The following is an 18677-nucleotide window of genomic DNA, read 5'->3' on the forward strand; positions in this document are numbered from 1 at the left end:
ATGTTCATATTGGGCCAAAAAAAAAAAAAAAACATGTTGGCAAATAACACAAGAATTTATAAGTTTAAGTATTTAATGCTGTTCTACATTTACATAATCACTTGCTCTGTACATAGACCATCTATAAAATACTATTTTTACATATTGCAAACTGCATCATGGTTTGATGAGTAAATCACACCAAACTGCTCAAACAGTCAGCAAAAGCGCATTCCAACTGGGTTTACATGCGTAACCGACAAATCCCAACAGTCACTTTTGTTGTTGTTGGGTCAGTTTAGCACACTTGCCTTCCTCAAGTTTTCCTTCAGCTGTTTGACCATCAGGAACAGCATCACAGGAGGCAGAAAGACTCCTCCTCATTCGTGTGTGACATTTTCTCTGTCGGACCATGAATCCGCCAATCCCTGTAAGTGGAAAATCCATTTATTGATTTACTTACGTTTCCAAGCATAAAACACTTAAAAGGCCATTAGAAAACAACGTCTCAGTGACCTGGCCTGTATGGTTTACGCTTCCTTTTCTTCCCATCATCAGCTTCCTCTGTTCCACCTTTGAGAGCGTCGCCATCGCACATGCCCTCTACACCTCCATCTGCTCCCATCTCTCTGTCCATTCCTCCATCTCTGTCTGGGCTCCCAGGGGCCTCCAGTTTGTTCTCACAGTCCATTGCTTCTGTACCCCCTATAAAAATATGAGCGGATATTTACATTCACACTCAATCACAACCTGGTTATTCAACATCATTTAATCAATTAAACAGCCTGTAGAGTTCTACAAACATTTCTAAAGAATACGTTAAAGTACCCCCTCCACAGCTTATATACACCTACAAAAAAGCCATAAATAAGATATTAGGTCACTATATTCAATGTGAAATAACTAACCTTTTCCCTCATCACCATCAGCCTCGCCTTCTTTCAGCTCATCAATACACAGCGTGCCAAGTCTTGACCGGCGCTGCCTGCGTTTGTGCAAGGGTGACATGGAGATGCTTCGCAATAAAGACATGCCTGTCTCTGTGAGCCAGACACCCTCCAGACGATAAAACTGTGGCTCTGAACAGTGCATGGAGAGACGTCACATTAAAAACGCGTATTAAAAACAAACTAAAATGACGTGCCTTCAAAAAACATACCTGATTCTTTCATTTTAAAGGCTGACATCATGGGAGACTCCACTGAGAGAGAGAAAAAAACTATTAATTATATTTTCTTAGGGATTTGAAAACCCCCGTCATTTAAAGCCCCCACTCACCGACTGGCCTGGGTACGTATGGTGTGCAGGCCGTACAGGCAAAACCTTCATCAGACGCTTGTTCGACCTCATCCTCAGTGTAGAGACTCTCACATACAGCATGAACCCATCTACAAATGCAGGCAGACAAAGCAAGAGAAGTTGCATACTAATCCCATCCACCTCCATTCATGCACAATTTAGGCTTCGTTTGAGGTTTGACCTGTCACAGTGCTGACACTGCAGAAGTAGATCCTCCTCCATGAAGTTCTCCCGACACACAGGACATGTTACCAGGCTGGCGCAAGGGCCGCAGTGATTGTAGTTATTTTGCCACTCACAGTGGAAACCTGGAGAACTAGCACCACACTGCATACAGCACACACACCTGTATGGCGCAAAGAAATGGTATAGATACTGTACTCTTGGTGGAGATGCCTGACACAAATTATTAAGACAGGTGATGTACCATTTGCACTTCCAGCCACCCTTGGGCACAGTCTGTAATGGTGGGTCCAAACATTAAGTGTGATAACTGACGTCACAGTCATCACAAAGCAGCAAGCGGGAAGGATCGGAGGCCTTCCCACACACCTCACACACGATACACTCGAGACAACGCCAGCCTTTCCTTAACATCATCTTGGTGATCTAGACAAGAGAAAATGCAGATGCCAAAAATAAAGAGCTGGTCTTTAAACTGAGCTCAGTGCTGACCTATAAAATGTAAGAGCATACCTTGCTGTTCACACAGTATGGATGATAACATTGAGCACACTGCGCACACGCGAGCAGCTGGCCCTCAACACCTTGTCCAAAACTACCACAAACTACACACATGTCCTGTTCCACGAAGGAAAATTCAGTAAATTATTGTGCTTTACACAGCTTAACAATATAGTAAGTCGGAGTTGAATGAGATTTTCACCTGCTGCAGGACAAACTTATCAGTGTTGGAGAAAAGTACCACAGTATTTTGCATGGTGTCATCTTCCTCATCATCTTCCTCTTTGCTATGTCCAGTGTCTGTGGTCATGCTTAACTGTAGACAATACAAATTCAATTGATTTACACTTGAACTGAGACTTCTTTCCTTAAGCACAACACCATACTTCAAAACAAAATGAGCGGACTCACTAAAAATGCATCTATGCAAGAGGCCATTGCTTTTAGACGTGACCGCCCACGGCCTCTTCCAGCACCAGTGCCGCCACCACGTGGCCGCCGTTTCCCTGGGAAACCACTGCCTCTGCCCTGAAGAGTCAGAAATTACAGTAAACATGAGCATTAGTACTTTGAGACTATACAAAGACACCCATTCAAAGGTCAGCATCTAACGCCTACCTGTTTTACTCGCGAGCGTCCTGGAGAACCCCTACGCTTCACTTTTTCCCCATCGGGCTTTAGTGGGTCAAAAGGCAACGAGTCCTCAGTCTCAGTGAGCAGCGAGTCAGAACGGGTTCTACCAGCCGGCATCATGAGCTCCATGGACATCATCTGAGAATCCGCCTCAGCTGGCGAGCCAAGGAAACCGCTGCTGCTCTCATCACCGTGGCTGTTGTTTGATGTCTCATCAAGGACCAGCTCTGGTTTCATATCCATCTCATTTCCGCACTGAACATCTTCCTCCTGACTCTCATCTTTATTGAGAGATTCTTCTAAGGATTCCTCAATCCCCTGCTCTTCCTCGTCCTCATCATCCTCAGACTCGCCCATTCTATCGTCTGTATCAGTGGGCATTTCAGTTTGAGGAGCAGGGCGAAGCGGCCTGTCTATCAACTCTTCTTTTCGTGTCTCGGATCCCACCTCCTCCATGTCCATAGCAACAGGCTCTGCCTCCTCAGAAACTGGGAGTGTGAATTGAGAAGAGGAGCTTGTCGGAGGCTTTGTGTCTGGGACCTCTGTGCTGTTCACCTCAGTCTCAGTTTTAGGATGTTTGTCTTCACCTTGTGAAATATCCTGGCTTTCTGTACGAGTCTCAGACACATCAAGATGGCATTCCTTTATAGTGTCAGGGCTGTCTGGACTATCCTTCACAGGAGACTCCTGAGTGCCCATTGATATTTCCTCAACGCCCTCTGGAACCACAGTTTCATTGCTGGTCTCCTCTTTTTGTTTTTCATCAACATCTACGAGAGACAAATCACATGAGCACTCGACAACACAACGGCTATTAATAATCTGTGTCCCTAAAGACAAGCAAAAAGACAGTTTTCTTTTACCTGCAACAGTAGCTATAGGGTCCGGCTGTTCTGTAGAGACCTGACTGTGTACAGACTCTGAGATCTCTGTACCCTCTGACTGTAATGCTTCTTTCGTAATGCTTTCTGGAACTTTTGTTGTTCCAACAACCTCCGACTCCATGCCTGAAGTGATATATATCAGTGATATCAGTTTTAACTCCAGTTAAAGGGATAGTTCACCCAAAAATGAAAATTCTGTCATGAATTACTCACCTTCAAGTTCCAAAACTGTTTAAATTTCTTTGTTTGGTTGAACAAAGAGAAGGATATTTGGAAGAATACTTGTAACCAAACAGTTATTGGACCCCATTGAGTACCATAGTAGGAACAATGACAATGGTAGTCAAAAGTACCCAGAACTGTTTTGCTGTCCTACATTCTTCAAAATATCTTTTGAACAAAGAAATATATAAAGTGATTTTTCCTACTATGATAGTCAATTGGGTCCAAGAACTGTTTGGTTATAAGCATTCTTCCAAATATCTTTGTGTTCATCGGAACAAAGAAATGTATACAGATATGAAACAACCCGAAGGTGAGTAAATGATGACAGAATTTGTATTTTTAGTTGAACTATCCCTTTAATAATACTTATACAGACAACAAAGATTGCTCTTTGCCAATGAAAACAATTATTAAAGGGATAGTTCTCCCAAAAATAAATTGTCATCTACACCCTTAAGTTGTTCCAAACCTAAACAAATGTTGTTTTTTCTGCTGAACACAAAATATATTTTGAAGAATGAGGAAAAGGGGAACCATTGACTACCACTACTACTATTTTCCTACAATGGAAGTCAAAAGTGTCCCAGAACTGTTTGTTTATAAACATTCTTCCTAATGTCTTTCCTTGTGTTTACTAGAACAAAATGCATACAAATTTCAAACAACTTGAAGATGAGCGAATGTCAGAATTTGTACTATTCATACTAATTCATACTATTAAAGTACTATTCCTAAATGACATCACTAAGACCTTATTTTTTTAAATCCTTTAAAACCCCTTTCATATACGAACTGCTTCTCCACAAAATTTTCTGTGAAATAATCCACGAACATACCCAACTCCATTGGCACCACCTCCTCAGCTTTCTCATCCACTTGTGTGGATGACACAGACTCCACTGGGACCTCATCTGTAGCATCTTTGCACAACACACATATGCATTTCTCCTCGGGAGGCCCTGACAGAGAAGCACAATCGCTGTGTACCCATCTGCGAAAAACAAATAACAGATGAAACATGAGACTTAAAAATATGCAAAGAAACAGATAAAAGCCATATTGTCTGTTACTGTATGCCGAATTTTGCCCTTTACACTAGTGGTCACCTCCATTTTAGCTACTGGAGCTAGCTTTACCGGTTCTTTACGGCAGGAGAGTGGGAGCACAAACTGACCTGTGGCAGATGGCACAGCGATGTTGCAGGGGTACGCAGGGCTCCGTGGCTTTACTGCAAACGCCGCAGACAGATGTGCGCCTGCGCTGACAGCCTTCGCATAGCGTGTAGCTTTCAAACCACTGTTCGGAGCCAGGAAGCTTCAGTCCTCGCACGCCACAGTCGATACATACACGGCACCGCTAAAACAGACATGCAAAATCAGGTTAACCACACCAATAGAATGATATTTTACTCCCAAACATCACATTTTCCTATTCACCACACATCTGCGCAAACTGATATTGCCACAATGTCCTAGGGCTATCACGAGAGCCTATCTTTTGCCTTTTAAAATTGCTTGTTATATTTTAACTGATGGCTTCACTAAAATTAAACAGTTTTCAACACGTTGGCTGAAAAAACTGAAGTGCTCTCTCTAGGCAAGATTTGTGCCAGAGAAAAAAAACAAAGACCATGCCTTCTGCTATGTAAATAAACTAAACAGGTCTGAATTCTGCCTTAAATGGTGATATTACACAGATGAAAGGAAAGGCATGTTAGAATGAGTCATGGGAATGAGCTTACTTTGCACTTCCATGAATCAGGAGGCACAGAGTCCATAGCTGGCAGTAGACAGAAAGTGTGGTAGCCCTTGTCACAAGCATCACAAACCAGCATCTTTGTATCCTCCCCTGGTTGCCTGGATACCACAAAATATCAGAAAAAAATTCTTAATGCAATGTGAGCGTCAAAACCTATCAACCTATCAACACGGCAAGAATGAGGTCGAGGAAACAATCTCAACAATTCACAAAACAAAACAAAGAACATACTATCTTTAATCTTTTAATTAAATTCTCACATCTATAGAGTGGCAACAGGAAAAAAATCATTCAAACGTACCTGCACGTCTGGCACACCTTACATTCAGGACACTGCCAGCCAGAACGCTGAAGTGGTGTGGCACTGATCTCCAGACAGGCATCATGATAATGCTGACCGCAACCTGTACAGTACAGCAGACCTGACAGATCTCCAGCAGAGTCACACACTGCACACCGTGCCTCCTCACCGGCTACAAAAAAACAACAACCATAACACAAAGACCCCTTAGCAATCATAAACCCCTCGTTGATAAGACCAGTTCTTTGGCTACAATTCCATACCGATTTCTTCAGCCTTGTCTATGTGCTCTGGACAGAGGAGAGCTAGCTGCTTCATGGACTGGAAGGATCCACTTGCAGCTGAGCAGGGGAAGTGGTAGAACCTTGAGCAGCCTTCGGCCCGGCACTGGATGGTAGCGCCCATCCGTTTACAATAATCACATGGCTATCGGAGAAAAAGCCAGATAAACAAAGGATGCGTTTTTTTGTCTGCAATCCTGTAGCATATCTGAGGTTTATTTGCTCTGATAAATAAAAGGTCTTAGCTCACCCGCTGTATCCCTGAGATGACTGCCTTATCCACATTTATCAGCACCTCACCCTCAGTCTGTTCCACTCCTTCCGACCACACGGCACACCAGTGGTGAACCCAGCAGCGCCCTGTTTTTATATAGGAGAGGTTTTTAGTTAGTATGACGACTATGAAACACAAAATGGCAATCCCAGCGCATTTTAAAATGTTGTCTCTCATATGGTCAATGTCACAACATTTATTCCTCCTCTAATGACACAATGCGCTGCATTATACAAAACAAATAAATTAATATAACCAAAATCACCGCATATAGCAAGCACGGCACAGACATTAGGAACTCTGCACTGAAAGCAAGCGTGCACGTCAGGAGGACAGAGAAAGAGTGCGCAGGAAAAAAGGTGAAAGGGACTTTTTGACTGTTTAAATGGTAAGATGCTTTATTGTATTACTCCTTTACATGCAGTAACTTTATTGGTAGTTCAGTGGTAATGAACGTGCTGTGCTGTATTCCCGTTTGTAAAAAATAATTCATTATTATCAAGAAGTTTTAAAATAGTTTTGAGGCGAGATCTGGTCTAATATTGTGTGGCACAGCATTGTTACATGATTTTAAGGAAAATGTTTTTTAATTTTATTTGTGGCTTGTGTTTTGAATATATGTTCCCCTGCATTTCAGACATTTTACCTAAACACATTTATTTTGCACATTGCGACTTGAATCTGGCTTATTTTTTTTATTTTATTTTTATTATAAAGGTCTATTCTGTTCTAAACAAATTCCGTAAATTTATGTTTGATTGTTCTTTGGTGCATCAATGTTGTGCTGTACCCTTGTTAACCACCTGGTGTCATCCACACACACACACACACACACACATTCCATGCGATTCGACTATCAGTCGACTATAGGCAAGACGTAACAATTTTGATTCGACTGTGTAAATCCTTAGTCGAGGACACCACTACTAATGTCACAACTTTTTTCCTAAATTCTAAAACAAAATTCAGATGTAAAATATATATATTTTTATTAGATCTTGTTTTTTAAGCTGCAATCTTAAACTTTTTCTGGTTAAAAATACACAAAAAAAGTTAATGCAAGTACATAAACAATCAGTATGAATTTACCTCACCACAATTCAAAATGTAAAGCTTATAATGATTTTTAATTTGATCTTTCGAGTTGTATTTTACAGGAAATGTCAGTTATTTTTTAACGTACATAAAGATACGTAAAGAAACATGCCATTTTTAAACAAAGATGGTGATAGAGAGCCAGGAGTTTTGGATTGCAGCTTTAATCTCAATGTTGATTTACCAAAAACACACATATATTTTTAGCCTTACAATTGTTAAAAACTGGCAACTACATGCTCAAAAACACAAAAGCAGTCTATATTTTTCACCTATTGTTCACAAAGGTCACAAATAATAATTATTCAGAACAGACTAAAGCCCTTGTTTTCAACACAACCATAGAGAGGTGAAGTACTTGGAAGAGACTACTTATAATTGCTAATCAATCAAAAGCCAAACACATTTTGTTCCAATGTCAAATCCTTAGCATGACCTCAGTATGATTCAAACCAATAGATTTCCTTATACCTGTGTCAACAAAGAGAGATGCCAGACAGGTGGATTCCGGGAATCCAATGGAAGACAAGTCATCATTTCCAGCTGCTGGCAGAGAGGAGACAGGGGGCTCCAATCGGGGCCGATCGGAAGAGGGTCCAAAACAATGAAGCTCTCGTTGCCCATGCAGACTACGCTCCACACAGTTACATAGAGCACAGGCCCTTACAGTCTCCCTAAAAATCACAGATACAGTAAGGAATTCCTGCAAAACTTAAAATAATACTTCAGGAACTCAAGCAAATAGAGCACATAAATATTTAAATGTTAACGTGTGCCCAGTTTGTCGATGTAATGAAGCCATTTCCTTTAAAAACAAGCTATTCGATCAAGCATGTACTATGTTTTATGTAAAGCAGTGCAGACCGCAAAATTTAAAGGACTTACGCTGATAAGCTGGACGTGTCCAAAGTGCCCGAGATGTCCTCTGCAGCAACAGGTGCACTCAGTTCCCCCTCTACCTGGACGCTCTCCTTTGGAGGGGTCCCATCATCAGCTGTAAGGAACATGGCAGTAAGTTTCGATGGGCAAATTTAAATGTGCCCTTTTAACAACATTCATATGTAGTGCTACTCCCTCGGAGAGGATGCAAGTAAAGGTCAGATGCCGGAAAAGTCTCTCTTAAGAGAGCAATCACTTTAGTGCAAATATAATTGTGTACTCAGTGTATGTTATTTTATTAAATACTGTATAAAACCCACTTATGCATTTGACTAAAGCAAATTATAGCAAGTTTGCGTACCTACTGAAAATGTTTTAAACATTAAAATTTGAATGACACTTATAAACTCCAACAAAACAAAAAAATCTAGTTTCTCTAGCCAACTCGCCTTCAACTCAAATACCAACCTGCAGTTTCTGAATCATTTTCTTCGCAGTTTGATTTCTGCTCGTCCATTCTACTCCTGTAGAAGATCTCTATTGCAGAGATCTGAAAAAGATGAAAGATTTTTAGCAGTGCAGACAGTGGCATGATTTCACACTAAAGTCCCCACACTTGAAACAGCTGTGCCTGTCCAAATTCAAGTTTTGTAATGATCAACAGCCACATAACTGCAGTGTTATAAAACAGGAGAGTATATTTCCGTGCTTGCATATCCAGCAAACATGCTAGCCAGCTAACAAGTTCAACCTTAATTATAAGAAATCATTGAAAAGTTTAGACTAAAACCAGGTGCCAGCCTCCCTTTTTATACTGCACACCACCTAAAAATCTGCATTAGTAAATGTGTGGGTCACAAAGCGCCTAGCCAGCAACTGCGTAGCAAACGTGCATAATCCTGCAAACTTCAAATTGCTCCACACCTAACTACGCAAACATTAGTTGATATAGAAAAACACAGGTAAAAAGCAACTGATAACACAAACCATGAGGTTGGTTCACGTGTTCGGTGCATTCTCTCCGTTTTGGTTAACGCTGATGGATAGCAATGGTTTGGTGTGTTTGTTAAATTTGTCTGATCCTGCAGCTGCGTCGTTCTGCTCAGCTTACAGTAATGCCTGGACGCGGCTAACGCGTTAGCTTTCTGACCGGGGTTAACAAACTCCCTGCAAAATAATAAAATCGCCCATCACCAAAACCAGGCAAATAAAGACACGTATATCCGGCTTTTTTGCTTAGTAATGACGCGCGGTCAATAAAATAGCACAACTTCGTGCATAACTAATATATTGCGTTACTTTCTTTATGTTAAACGACGCTAAAGGGAGAAACACAAAGAAAATACAACTTCCGTGTAGCGCGCTTCCTGTGAGAGACATAATGGGGCCGGGCTGAAACGTGGGAACCAAAATTAGTTCCGCCGGTGATTGCGCGAGACCTAATTCGTAAGCGCACATTGTTATACTCGAATATGTCCAACAAAATTACACCGCGAGGCACGAGACAGCATTACTTTGAGTGGTATATAATGTAACATGACAGGTTAAAAGTGAAAAAAGAATTAGGTCATCAGCAGTCACAGCTTGACATAGGGTACATATCACCTCATATTATCATCGGTTTTCAAAGGAAATGCAATTCAGTTAACGTTAAAGGTTACATAACGTGTTTTTTTTTTTAAATGAAACGGAATGAAATGAAATACAACGTCCTGTCTTGTACCCACATCTCCTGATTTACGTGTCTGTTTCCTCTCATGACTAACGTTTAACTGTTAAACAGTAAAGTCTACATGTGAAAATACTAAGGGATGGGGTCAGCAGGTTGTAGGGTTTTTGACTGGTTTAATAGCTTTGATAGTTAAAAGGATTCGTCTTAAGTATGTTAACAGACGGTATACTCGTATTCAAATAGGGCTGAACCCCTGCTGCCAAAATTATTATTTTAACCCCAGCTAAACAACCTGCGTGCTAATGTTATATATATATATATATAATTTCTTAATTTTGTTTTATGAGGATTACCACTTTAGAATGGTAAGTGTATGGTTAATTGTCTAATCCTACTGCTTCCCCGTTTTAACTTTAACGTCCACAATATGGGACACTGCTGCCATTTGCCCAAGCGTTTTTGATTTGCTATCTGAATTAAAAGCAACATACAATGAGAATATTATGAAGCACACCACCTTGACCCTTAACTTGGAATTAACTGTCAAGCCAAATCCTTTCTCACTAATTTGTTGACAGGTTTTCCCTGTAGTTCAATGCATGCTAACAGGCTACAATCATCAAAGGTATGGTATATCGACGGTACATACAAAATGCAATCATTACGGTAGATCGACATGTCCGAAAAACCGCCTATTTGTATATGTTTTTATTAACAATTGCATAAGACAACCAGTTTCACATCTGTCTGCTAGCCCAGATAGCTAACCAGCAGATACTTTCACACACGATAATCCTGTTGCTCTACTCAAATAGACTAGTTTCAATGACTCGACAATAACAAATAAAGTGCAATAATCACAATAAAAAAGGAAACAGTACGCAGCATTGTAACTATCTAAATTAACACATAGTTTTCGTGCTTTCAGCGTATGTAAATGCCTTGATGACGGATGGTTCATGGACTGGACCTGGCTAAAAACATGGCTTACCCATTTACCAAGGACATAAACACTCAAGCATCACATGAAACAAAAAAAAACACAAAGAGTATGCTTAAAAGTAACACAAAAGTAGAGAGTATAACACAACGTTAATAAAAGGTGCACAAGCTTGCGTTTTTAACGCTGCGTATCAAAAACGCAACAGTACGTAGGAAGCTAGCAGCAGATTCATTTCGGCCGATAGATTGGCACTCACTTCGCTAAATGGACTAAGAAGGGGGCCCGGCTATGTTAGGGCTATTTATCTGTATGTTTTAAACAGATTCATACTGTATTTAACACTCACCTATAATTCGCTGCTAACGTCCTCGTACATGATCGCAACAATCCTCCGGATAATAATCGCTGGGGTCCGTTTCATTTCATTAAGCTAGCTTTGGCTAGGCAGGGTTTACTAGTTTGTTGTTGATGGGGGAAGTGCTGTCTAGCGAGCAAACGTATGCTAAACTACCTGATATAAAGATTGTGGCTGGCCGAACCAATGAATCAAATGAGTTTATGGTTTCTCGTGCTTGCTTCTATTATTCACACTTAGCTTTAATTAACCCAAATGTTAAAACTAGATGATTGTTGCGAGCTTCTTTGACAAACTTCATGTACTTTGAAGGATAAACTGGATCAGCTTTCTAAAGGCACAACTGCAGGTTAAACTGAGAAGGTTACATCAACGTTTAGTCCAACTGCGACCCCTACTTCTGAGAGGAAAAACAAATTTGGGGTGCGTTTCTGGGCCATGATGCAAGTTAGGTCTTTTCTTTCTTTCTTTCTTTCTTTCTTTCTTTCTTTCTTTCTTTCTTTCTTTCTTTCTTTCTTTCTTTCTTTCTTTCTTTCTTTCTTTTTCTTCTTGAAACAGTTTTAAGAGACCAGTCTATTACACGTTACAGACTTTACTCTCAGTATAATGACATTTAGTCATAATAGATGTCAGTTGATCCTGCTTTAAAATCGATTCTAAACAAAACATGATGAGAAAATCCTCATTAACCTATTAGGCTAACTTTACACTAGACAAGTATAGATTTTTAAAGAGGCAGACTATTGAACCCAGAGTTGAAGTGCATGAGTCACCCATTTTGAAATAAAAGATGATTCTGAAGTTGTCTGTATTGTTTGTATGTTGAGCTTACACTTCTTTGCCCTATTAAATATTATCAAAATTATATGTTCTTTGCCTATAGTATGCATTGGTGATTTCTTGGAAAAACAAGCAGATGAAGATTTGTTGTTTGAGCTTTAAACACCACAGTGCAGATAGCTTGGGTCCCAAGGAGCAAAAACAGATGACAGGCCTCATTTAATAGAGAATATTTGACCAGATATCAACATGCTACAGTTTCACGAACATGAATATTTACCCTAAACAGTCTAATGCAACTAAAGTGTGGTTACCCTTGTATAATATATTTTTTCTATGTGTACTTCCCCATTGACAAGATTAATAACTCATTCCCAGCTTTCACCAGGATTAGTTAGAACAGGAAAGGTTTGGAGGGAGCACTTATCTTTAAAAATCTGATTGGTTCACCAAAGGTAATGGTAGGGTGGGCCTACACTACAGTCTATGCCATTGGCCTGATCCAGATGGTTTTCAGTATATCTCTCTGGTGGGGGTGCGTGTCCATCTGCCCCCTCCATGTTCAAGATAATCCTCTTGCATACCTTTATAGCTGTGAAAAAATAGGGGGAAAGCATGTGGTTACCAAAAAACAACACTGCATCAGTTTTGCACCTAAAAAGCATACTTTTGTTTCAAAATGCTAAATTGTTTCCATCACCAGAGTGTTACTGGAATGTGTTGTTGTACATTTCAGAATTATTTTTATTGACATTTTTTTAATTAAAAATGAAATAAGAGAATGCACTTTATATATATATGAAAATGAAACAGCAGATGTGCATACTCATATTTATCATCAGTGTAGAATATAGATAAACAACTTTGTAATTTATTAGTTAAATTTGAAAACAAATGGATTTTTAAAACCAGGCTTGGCAAATCAGAAGAATCTGTGGTGTACCCTTTTGTGTCCACTAGGGGGCGTGAAACACTTGGTAAAAACCAGTCTGTCCCATTGACTTCTGAAAACAACTTGAAGGGATACTTCACCCAAAAATGAAAATTCTGTCATCATTTACTCACCTTCAAGTTGTTCCAAATCTGTATACATTTCTTTGTTCTGATGAACACGGAGAAAGATATTTGGAAGAATGCTTATCTTGCCCCCCATTGATTCCCGTAGTAATTACTTTATCATTTTTTTGTTCTGTTGAACACAAAAGAAGACATTTCGAAGAATGTAGGACAGCAAACAGTTCTGGGGCACTTTTGACTACCATTGTATTTTTTCCTACTATGGTAGTCAATGGGGGGCTAAATCTGTCTGGTTATAAGCATTCTTCCAAATATCTTTCTCTGTGTTCATCAGAACAAAGACATTTATACAGATTTGGAACAACTCGAAGGTGAGTAAATGGTGAAATACTTGTAATTTTTGGGTTAAGTATCCCTTTAATCACAGTGTCAACACAATATTTGGCTAGTAATTCATTTCTGTCAAAAACATGGTTGATTCTTTTAACAAAACAGTTTTAGTTCATCTTAAACAGTTAATACAGGACATACGTGTTATATGGTGATATGGTATTAACGTAACAAATTGGCATCTGATATACACTGTGTATTCAGTACGACTCTAGTATGAATAAAGACTCTAAGAAGATAAGTTTACTTAGCGACGTAATTCAATACAAGAACTTTAAGTGAAAATATCAATATAAACAATGATCAATGTCTGCTGGTATAAAGGGCCTCAAGCCACAATCAGAAATACACGGACATACAGTTGAACATGTAATATATATTATAAATTCAGAGGTATAAAAATAAATATGTATTACTCTTCAAAATATTTTCTTTAAAAACATAGGCTACATTAAAAATACAAGTTTACATTCAGAATTAAAAAATCGTCCACATGGGTATTATTAAAATATAAGTCTTAAAATTATTTTTTTAAATACACAGAATATTTCACAAGTATGCATATCTGCACAAAAGTCGCATATTCTAAATGAGTAAAATAAATGTTACTAGTTATTAAATGCAGTGAGTAATATTTATCAAATATAGTGCCTATTGCATTTTCATTTTTGGTCAGTAGTTTTTAAAAAGTTATGCTTTTCAAAGATAAAGTTCCCACAGACAGGCACAACTGGTGTTAAGTCCACCTATTCTGTATTTGATTATCAGATGATCAGTAAAACCTCTGAGGGTCAAGAAATATCTGTCCTAAAGTGTGCAAAAATCTTGCATACCAGTAAACCTCCTTTTTTGACCCACTGGCCCAATCACAGTGTTGTACAAAACTGTGTTCGTTTTCCATTCCAGCTGTGGCATTTTGTAATTTGCTGCATGTGCTGCTATTGTGTATCATATCAGTGAGGAAGGTCTGATCTCTGGAATAGATAATAGGGATTTGGGGATTACTTGGTTTAATTGAGTTCCCATCCCTCTCTGTTTGGAAAAAGCCAAACAAGAGGCGAAAAGGCCAAAATGCCCAGTGTGCAATTCTGTGATCCTCGACGGATGCGTAGTTGGAAGCCAGCACACCATCCACGAATAAGTTTCCATGTTCTGTTAAAGGGGCGTAAACCCCTATTCTCTCCTCCAGTGAAATGGAGACTACCCTAGATGGCTGAATTCCTCCATGCCCCCCAGTAGTAAGTATGTAGTCCCCAATCCTAACTCTTTTGGCAAATATAGCACGATGCTCATGGTGGTGCATTTTGAGACTAGAAGCCACAAAGATGAGATGATTAGGCGTGAGTGACAATTGTTTTCCATTTTCGGTTTCAAAAATAAAGAAAGAGGATCTGCTCTCGATATCACGGTGTAGAAAGAGAAGAACCCGGCTGAGAACAATATCACCTGACCGAGATAAGGAGAGCACCTTTTCCCCAGGCCGCAAACATGACATGGGCTTTTGCACACCCGCAGCCATTGTCACAAGTCCTGATCCTGAGAAACAGCCTCCTTTTTCCACTGCCACAGAGTGATCTAAAATAAAGTAGAGGTTTGACAATCATTCTTAACATAATTACAAGAAATGTATTCAGCATTGCAAAGGTGAATGAAGACATTTATAAACCTCACCAGCTTTCACAGAGCAGTGGACGTGATATTTCGATTCATAGTGCACCCAGTCAAACCCAGCCTCGACGGCCAACTGTGCAAGAAGGCCATATTTTTTAGTGTCCCGATCTGAGGTGGTGATGTCAACAGCACGGCCCTCATAATGTAAAGAACCAAGAGGGTGGTGGCCATCTTCATCCCAAGCCTCCGTCACTCTCAGCCGAACCCCGGGCCACTGGTTCATTACTGCTATTGCCAGTTTATTGAGGCAGTCCTTGCAGCGCTGTGAAGAAAGAGTAAATGACGTCAAGTCAAAGAGAAGTGTTTTCCACAATACAAGATGTTCATTCAACTGTACAGAGCTGACACATTCTAAAGCGTTATTGCTTTGACCAATAGTGAGTGGAAGTGACAGTGAATTGTCTAGAGGTGTGCAAAAACAGAACAGATGGCAAATAACATTTGCTAGTTTAACAAGTTTCTGTAGCTCAAATGGTGTTAGCAAAACCAAAGGTTTTATTGAGAAAAAAAGTGCACTGTCAAATTTATACAATTGTGTTTTCATTGTTAGACTTTTGCGCTAGTAGAGCAAATGTCTGAATATTCTGCTCTGCTAAAGGCCATAACCACCCCCCTAACATCTAACAATAAGAACACAGCTACTTTAACTCATTTCCAGCATTCTTTGGACACTTCAGCTCTGTTACAGAGTAGTCAAGGTCAAATCCTTTTTTTCTGCTTCGCATGATGGGAACATTTCCACAGAATCTTCTGAATGACACCAGTGTCAAAGTAGACTTTTGCATTTATCCGTTCTCCTCAGAAGGACAACAAGGTGCACCTCATGCAATAGTGAATCTTTGCCGAGTAGTATTTTTCTATGAAAATAGTCATTCGTGTGACCTAAAGTGATGCATTGAAGAACACAGTGGAGTATTGAAAGGGTATGGGAAAAAGGCAGAGAGCAAGGCAAGGTCGGGAAGTAAAGAACAGAGAGAAGAAAGCAAGAACCAGTCTGAGCGAGAGGGCAGATGGATGGAATGTTTAGACATGTACATGGGAATGTGACAGCGAGAGTGAGAAATCAAGAGGGGAAGAAAACAAACCAGGGAGACTTTTCTCGCAATGCTGTTGGACAGAGGCGTTTCATTGTCATTACTACAATAGAGTCTTTTCCGATGGTGACATTACTTCAACGAGCGGGAATTCTGCACAGGCGACCCCGCAAAGGCTTGAAAAGATACACAAAGGATAGCTTTCAGAGTTGGGCAACGAGAGGGTACATGCATACGTACACATACACCGACTCGAAGCACTTTCATAATGGTTACAGTTAACTAGATGCGAATCTGCAATCATAGGCTACATCTAAACATTTGATCAATACTATCAGTAACATCTCAAAAAAGACCATGCTACCATGATTCATTAATGCATGCCAAACAATGCAAATCATATCACATAACTTAAACATTTCTAGTAACATCTACATTTTTCAATTAGCTCAGAGATTTCATAAATTTATCAAAATGTAAAAAACGTACAAAACAAAACTCAGACAATTGAAAATTTGGATGCAACAAGTCAATAGGCAATTTGAGTTGGAGAGGACTGAATGGTTTTACAGTGCATATATCTAATATGTTGCCTTATTTATTTGTTTTTTGTAAGATTCAGTATTAGCCTCACCTCCATATTTACAGTACAAGGAGCAAACACAGACTCCCATGCTAAGGAAGTAGGGGTGAAGTGATCATTTCATAGCTCACTAACTACGAACTCAGTTACAGATTAAACTGTGCTATGGCACTCCAGACATTCTCTCGCGTTTACCTTAAGGAATAAGTGCATACAATTGCCCAGGTAACATGGCAACACAGCAAAACATTCTATCAACGTTATGGTAATGATCTATCTAAATCCTGAACAAAACCTCAGTGGTCTCCTCAAGTGGACCCCTTGGTTCCAAGTGGCACATGAAAATTATGCAGATGCATTTAAAGAATGACAATCATACACAGCTGAATTACAGTAATAACAAAACTGCTTTATTTTCAAGTACTGTTTAACTGTGCATGAAGTATGCCACGGATGAGCGCGAGAGTTCAAAGGACCATCAGATGCGTCATGAAACAGCTATTGTGCACGGGACGCATATTTAATACACCTTCTTTTCATTCGATTCTATTAACCATTAGCCTACACGCGTATTTCCTTTACCTTGGTCATGAACCTGTCGGCTTTGGTATGTTCCTCGTCTTTGAAGTCAATGTCAGTGTTGTAGTTGCACACCAGTTCATTGAAGCGCTCCGAGTTGCGCGTTATCCTGCCCTCCGCTTTTCCGCTCGCTCCCAGGTTGTTCTCAGAAACAGTGGGCACGTATTGCTTGTAAGACATTGGAGTCAATTTGCGCTGCCGAGGGCGACTGCCGTAACCCGGGCCCGGCCCGCATCCGTGAACCACCAGCCATGAATAAATACACGCAGTCAGCAGGGCGAGCCGTGCCAGTCTTAACCACGGAGCCAACGTCATTGACGCGCGTGAAGTGTGCCAGCGGATCACCGAGCCGCAAAGCCCGCAGCGCGAGCGATTCTCCCAGCACCTCGTGGCATTTCATTAACGCAGCCGACTTTTTCCATGTCCATATCACGATTTTGAATTAAAAGGGGCCCTTCTGGGGAACAGGCTGGTAAATAATTGACTACAGTGTAATGGATTAAACGGATTATTTACAACATCTAAACATCAAATGCGTTCATAAATGGTAAGCATCGAGCAACGATGACCGTCCGAAGTGTTGAACTCAAAAGTTAAATAAAAATAAAAAAGTGCCCAGACCTAACGCAACAATATCTGGAGGTAACAAAGTTGGCAATCCGTTTATATCACTTGATGATAGCATTCCACGCAGAAATGAATCGATCGCATCCTCGTTATCCTTTGTAGACATTGGCATAGCAACAGGTGCTTCATCCCATCATCCTACCCCACCTTGGACAGCTCCGCGCAAAACTGCGTTGTTTGCAATAACCCTCAAAGCGCGTTTCTCTGTGTGGCTTTCCTGAAAATCGCGCTCAGACATAATTTAGTGTCTGAGTGCTCGGACTCTGGTTTATCATGTGTCTCAACTCTGAGCGCTTTTAACCGTTGCGCTCGGACCATTCACTGTTGTGACCGGACAGAGATCGCCCTCCCTTCCTGCGCGCGCTCCAAGGACAGTAGCGCACACGCCTCCTCGCGCGCGCGTTTCCAGTCATGCATTTATGGAGTTATTACAGTGTATCACAACCACGTTGTGCCCACATGTGCCCGCAAGTCACTTTCTGTGGGCACATGCTTTAAAGTCTTGTCTGGGAAGAAAAGCTACTGAACATTAAAGGCATATTTCACCCGAAAATGAAAATTCTGTCATTATTTACTCACCCTCGGGTTGTTCCACACCTGTATACATTTCTTTGTTCTGATGAATACAGGAAAAGATATTTGGAAGAAAGTCGGTAACCAAACAGATCTCATCCCCCATTTACTGCCATATAGTAGAAAAAAGAAATAGGCTACATAACTATGGGAGTCAATGA

General features: G+C 40.3%; 2 protein-coding genes across 2 annotated transcripts in view; both read right to left on the bottom strand.

Moving 5' to 3' along the window:
• The window catches only part of kmt2d (lysine (K)-specific methyltransferase 2D), a 29367-nt gene extending 17694 nt beyond the window's left edge, over positions 1–11673 (bottom strand). The window contains 22 exon segments of the mRNA XM_057319545.1: positions 291–407; positions 496–684; positions 888–1058; positions 1139–1180; positions 1258–1367; positions 1460–1624; positions 1706–1887; positions 1975–2079; positions 2165–2278; positions 2374–2490; positions 2581–3365; positions 3459–3602; positions 4541–4695; positions 4879–5060; positions 5446–5560; positions 5764–5935; positions 6027–6189; positions 6295–6404; positions 7885–8087; positions 8299–8407; positions 8761–8842; positions 11254–11673. Of these exon segments, the coding sequence (XP_057175528.1) occupies positions 291–407; positions 496–684; positions 888–1058; positions 1139–1180; positions 1258–1367; positions 1460–1624; positions 1706–1887; positions 1975–2079; positions 2165–2278; positions 2374–2490; positions 2581–3365; positions 3459–3602; positions 4541–4695; positions 4879–5060; positions 5446–5560; positions 5764–5935; positions 6027–6189; positions 6295–6404; positions 7885–8087; positions 8299–8407; positions 8761–8809 (3499 nt within the window). The 5' untranslated portion in view covers positions 8810–8842; positions 11254–11673.
• Positions 11674–12881: 1208 nt separating this feature from the next.
• Positions 12882–18210, bottom strand: dhh (desert hedgehog signaling molecule). Its single transcript, XM_057319550.1, has 3 exons — positions 17320–18210; positions 15121–15382; positions 12882–15024 (listed from the first exon to the last, which is right to left on the bottom strand). Exons 1-3 carry the CDS (start codon positions 17629–17631, stop codon positions 14222–14224), a joined length of 1377 nt encoding a protein of 458 aa, XP_057175533.1. The 5' UTR covers positions 17632–18210; the 3' UTR covers positions 12882–14221.
• Between the last annotated feature and the right edge of the window lie 467 nt (positions 18211–18677).

Source organism: Triplophysa rosa, linkage group LG21 (genome assembly GCF_024868665.1).
Source record: "Triplophysa rosa linkage group LG21, Trosa_1v2, whole genome shotgun sequence".
NCBI classification, from domain to species: domain Eukaryota; kingdom Metazoa; phylum Chordata; class Actinopteri; order Cypriniformes; family Nemacheilidae; genus Triplophysa; species Triplophysa rosa.

Bases quoted from the DNA above. Each gene is read 5' to 3' on its own strand.
- dhh (XM_057319550.1), bottom strand. From the start codon at position 17,631: ATGACGTTGGCTCCGTGGTTAAGACTGGCACGGCTCGCCCTGCTGACT. The intron at 15,383-17,319 runs GTAAAGGAAATA...CTTTCTTCACAG, and splicing joins CCGACAGGTTCATGACCAAG to CGCTGCAAGGACTGCCTCAA. The intron at 15,025-15,120 runs GTGAGGTTTATA...ACTTTATTTTAG, and splicing joins CCACTGCTCTGTGAAAGCTG to ATCACTCTGTGGCAGTGGAA.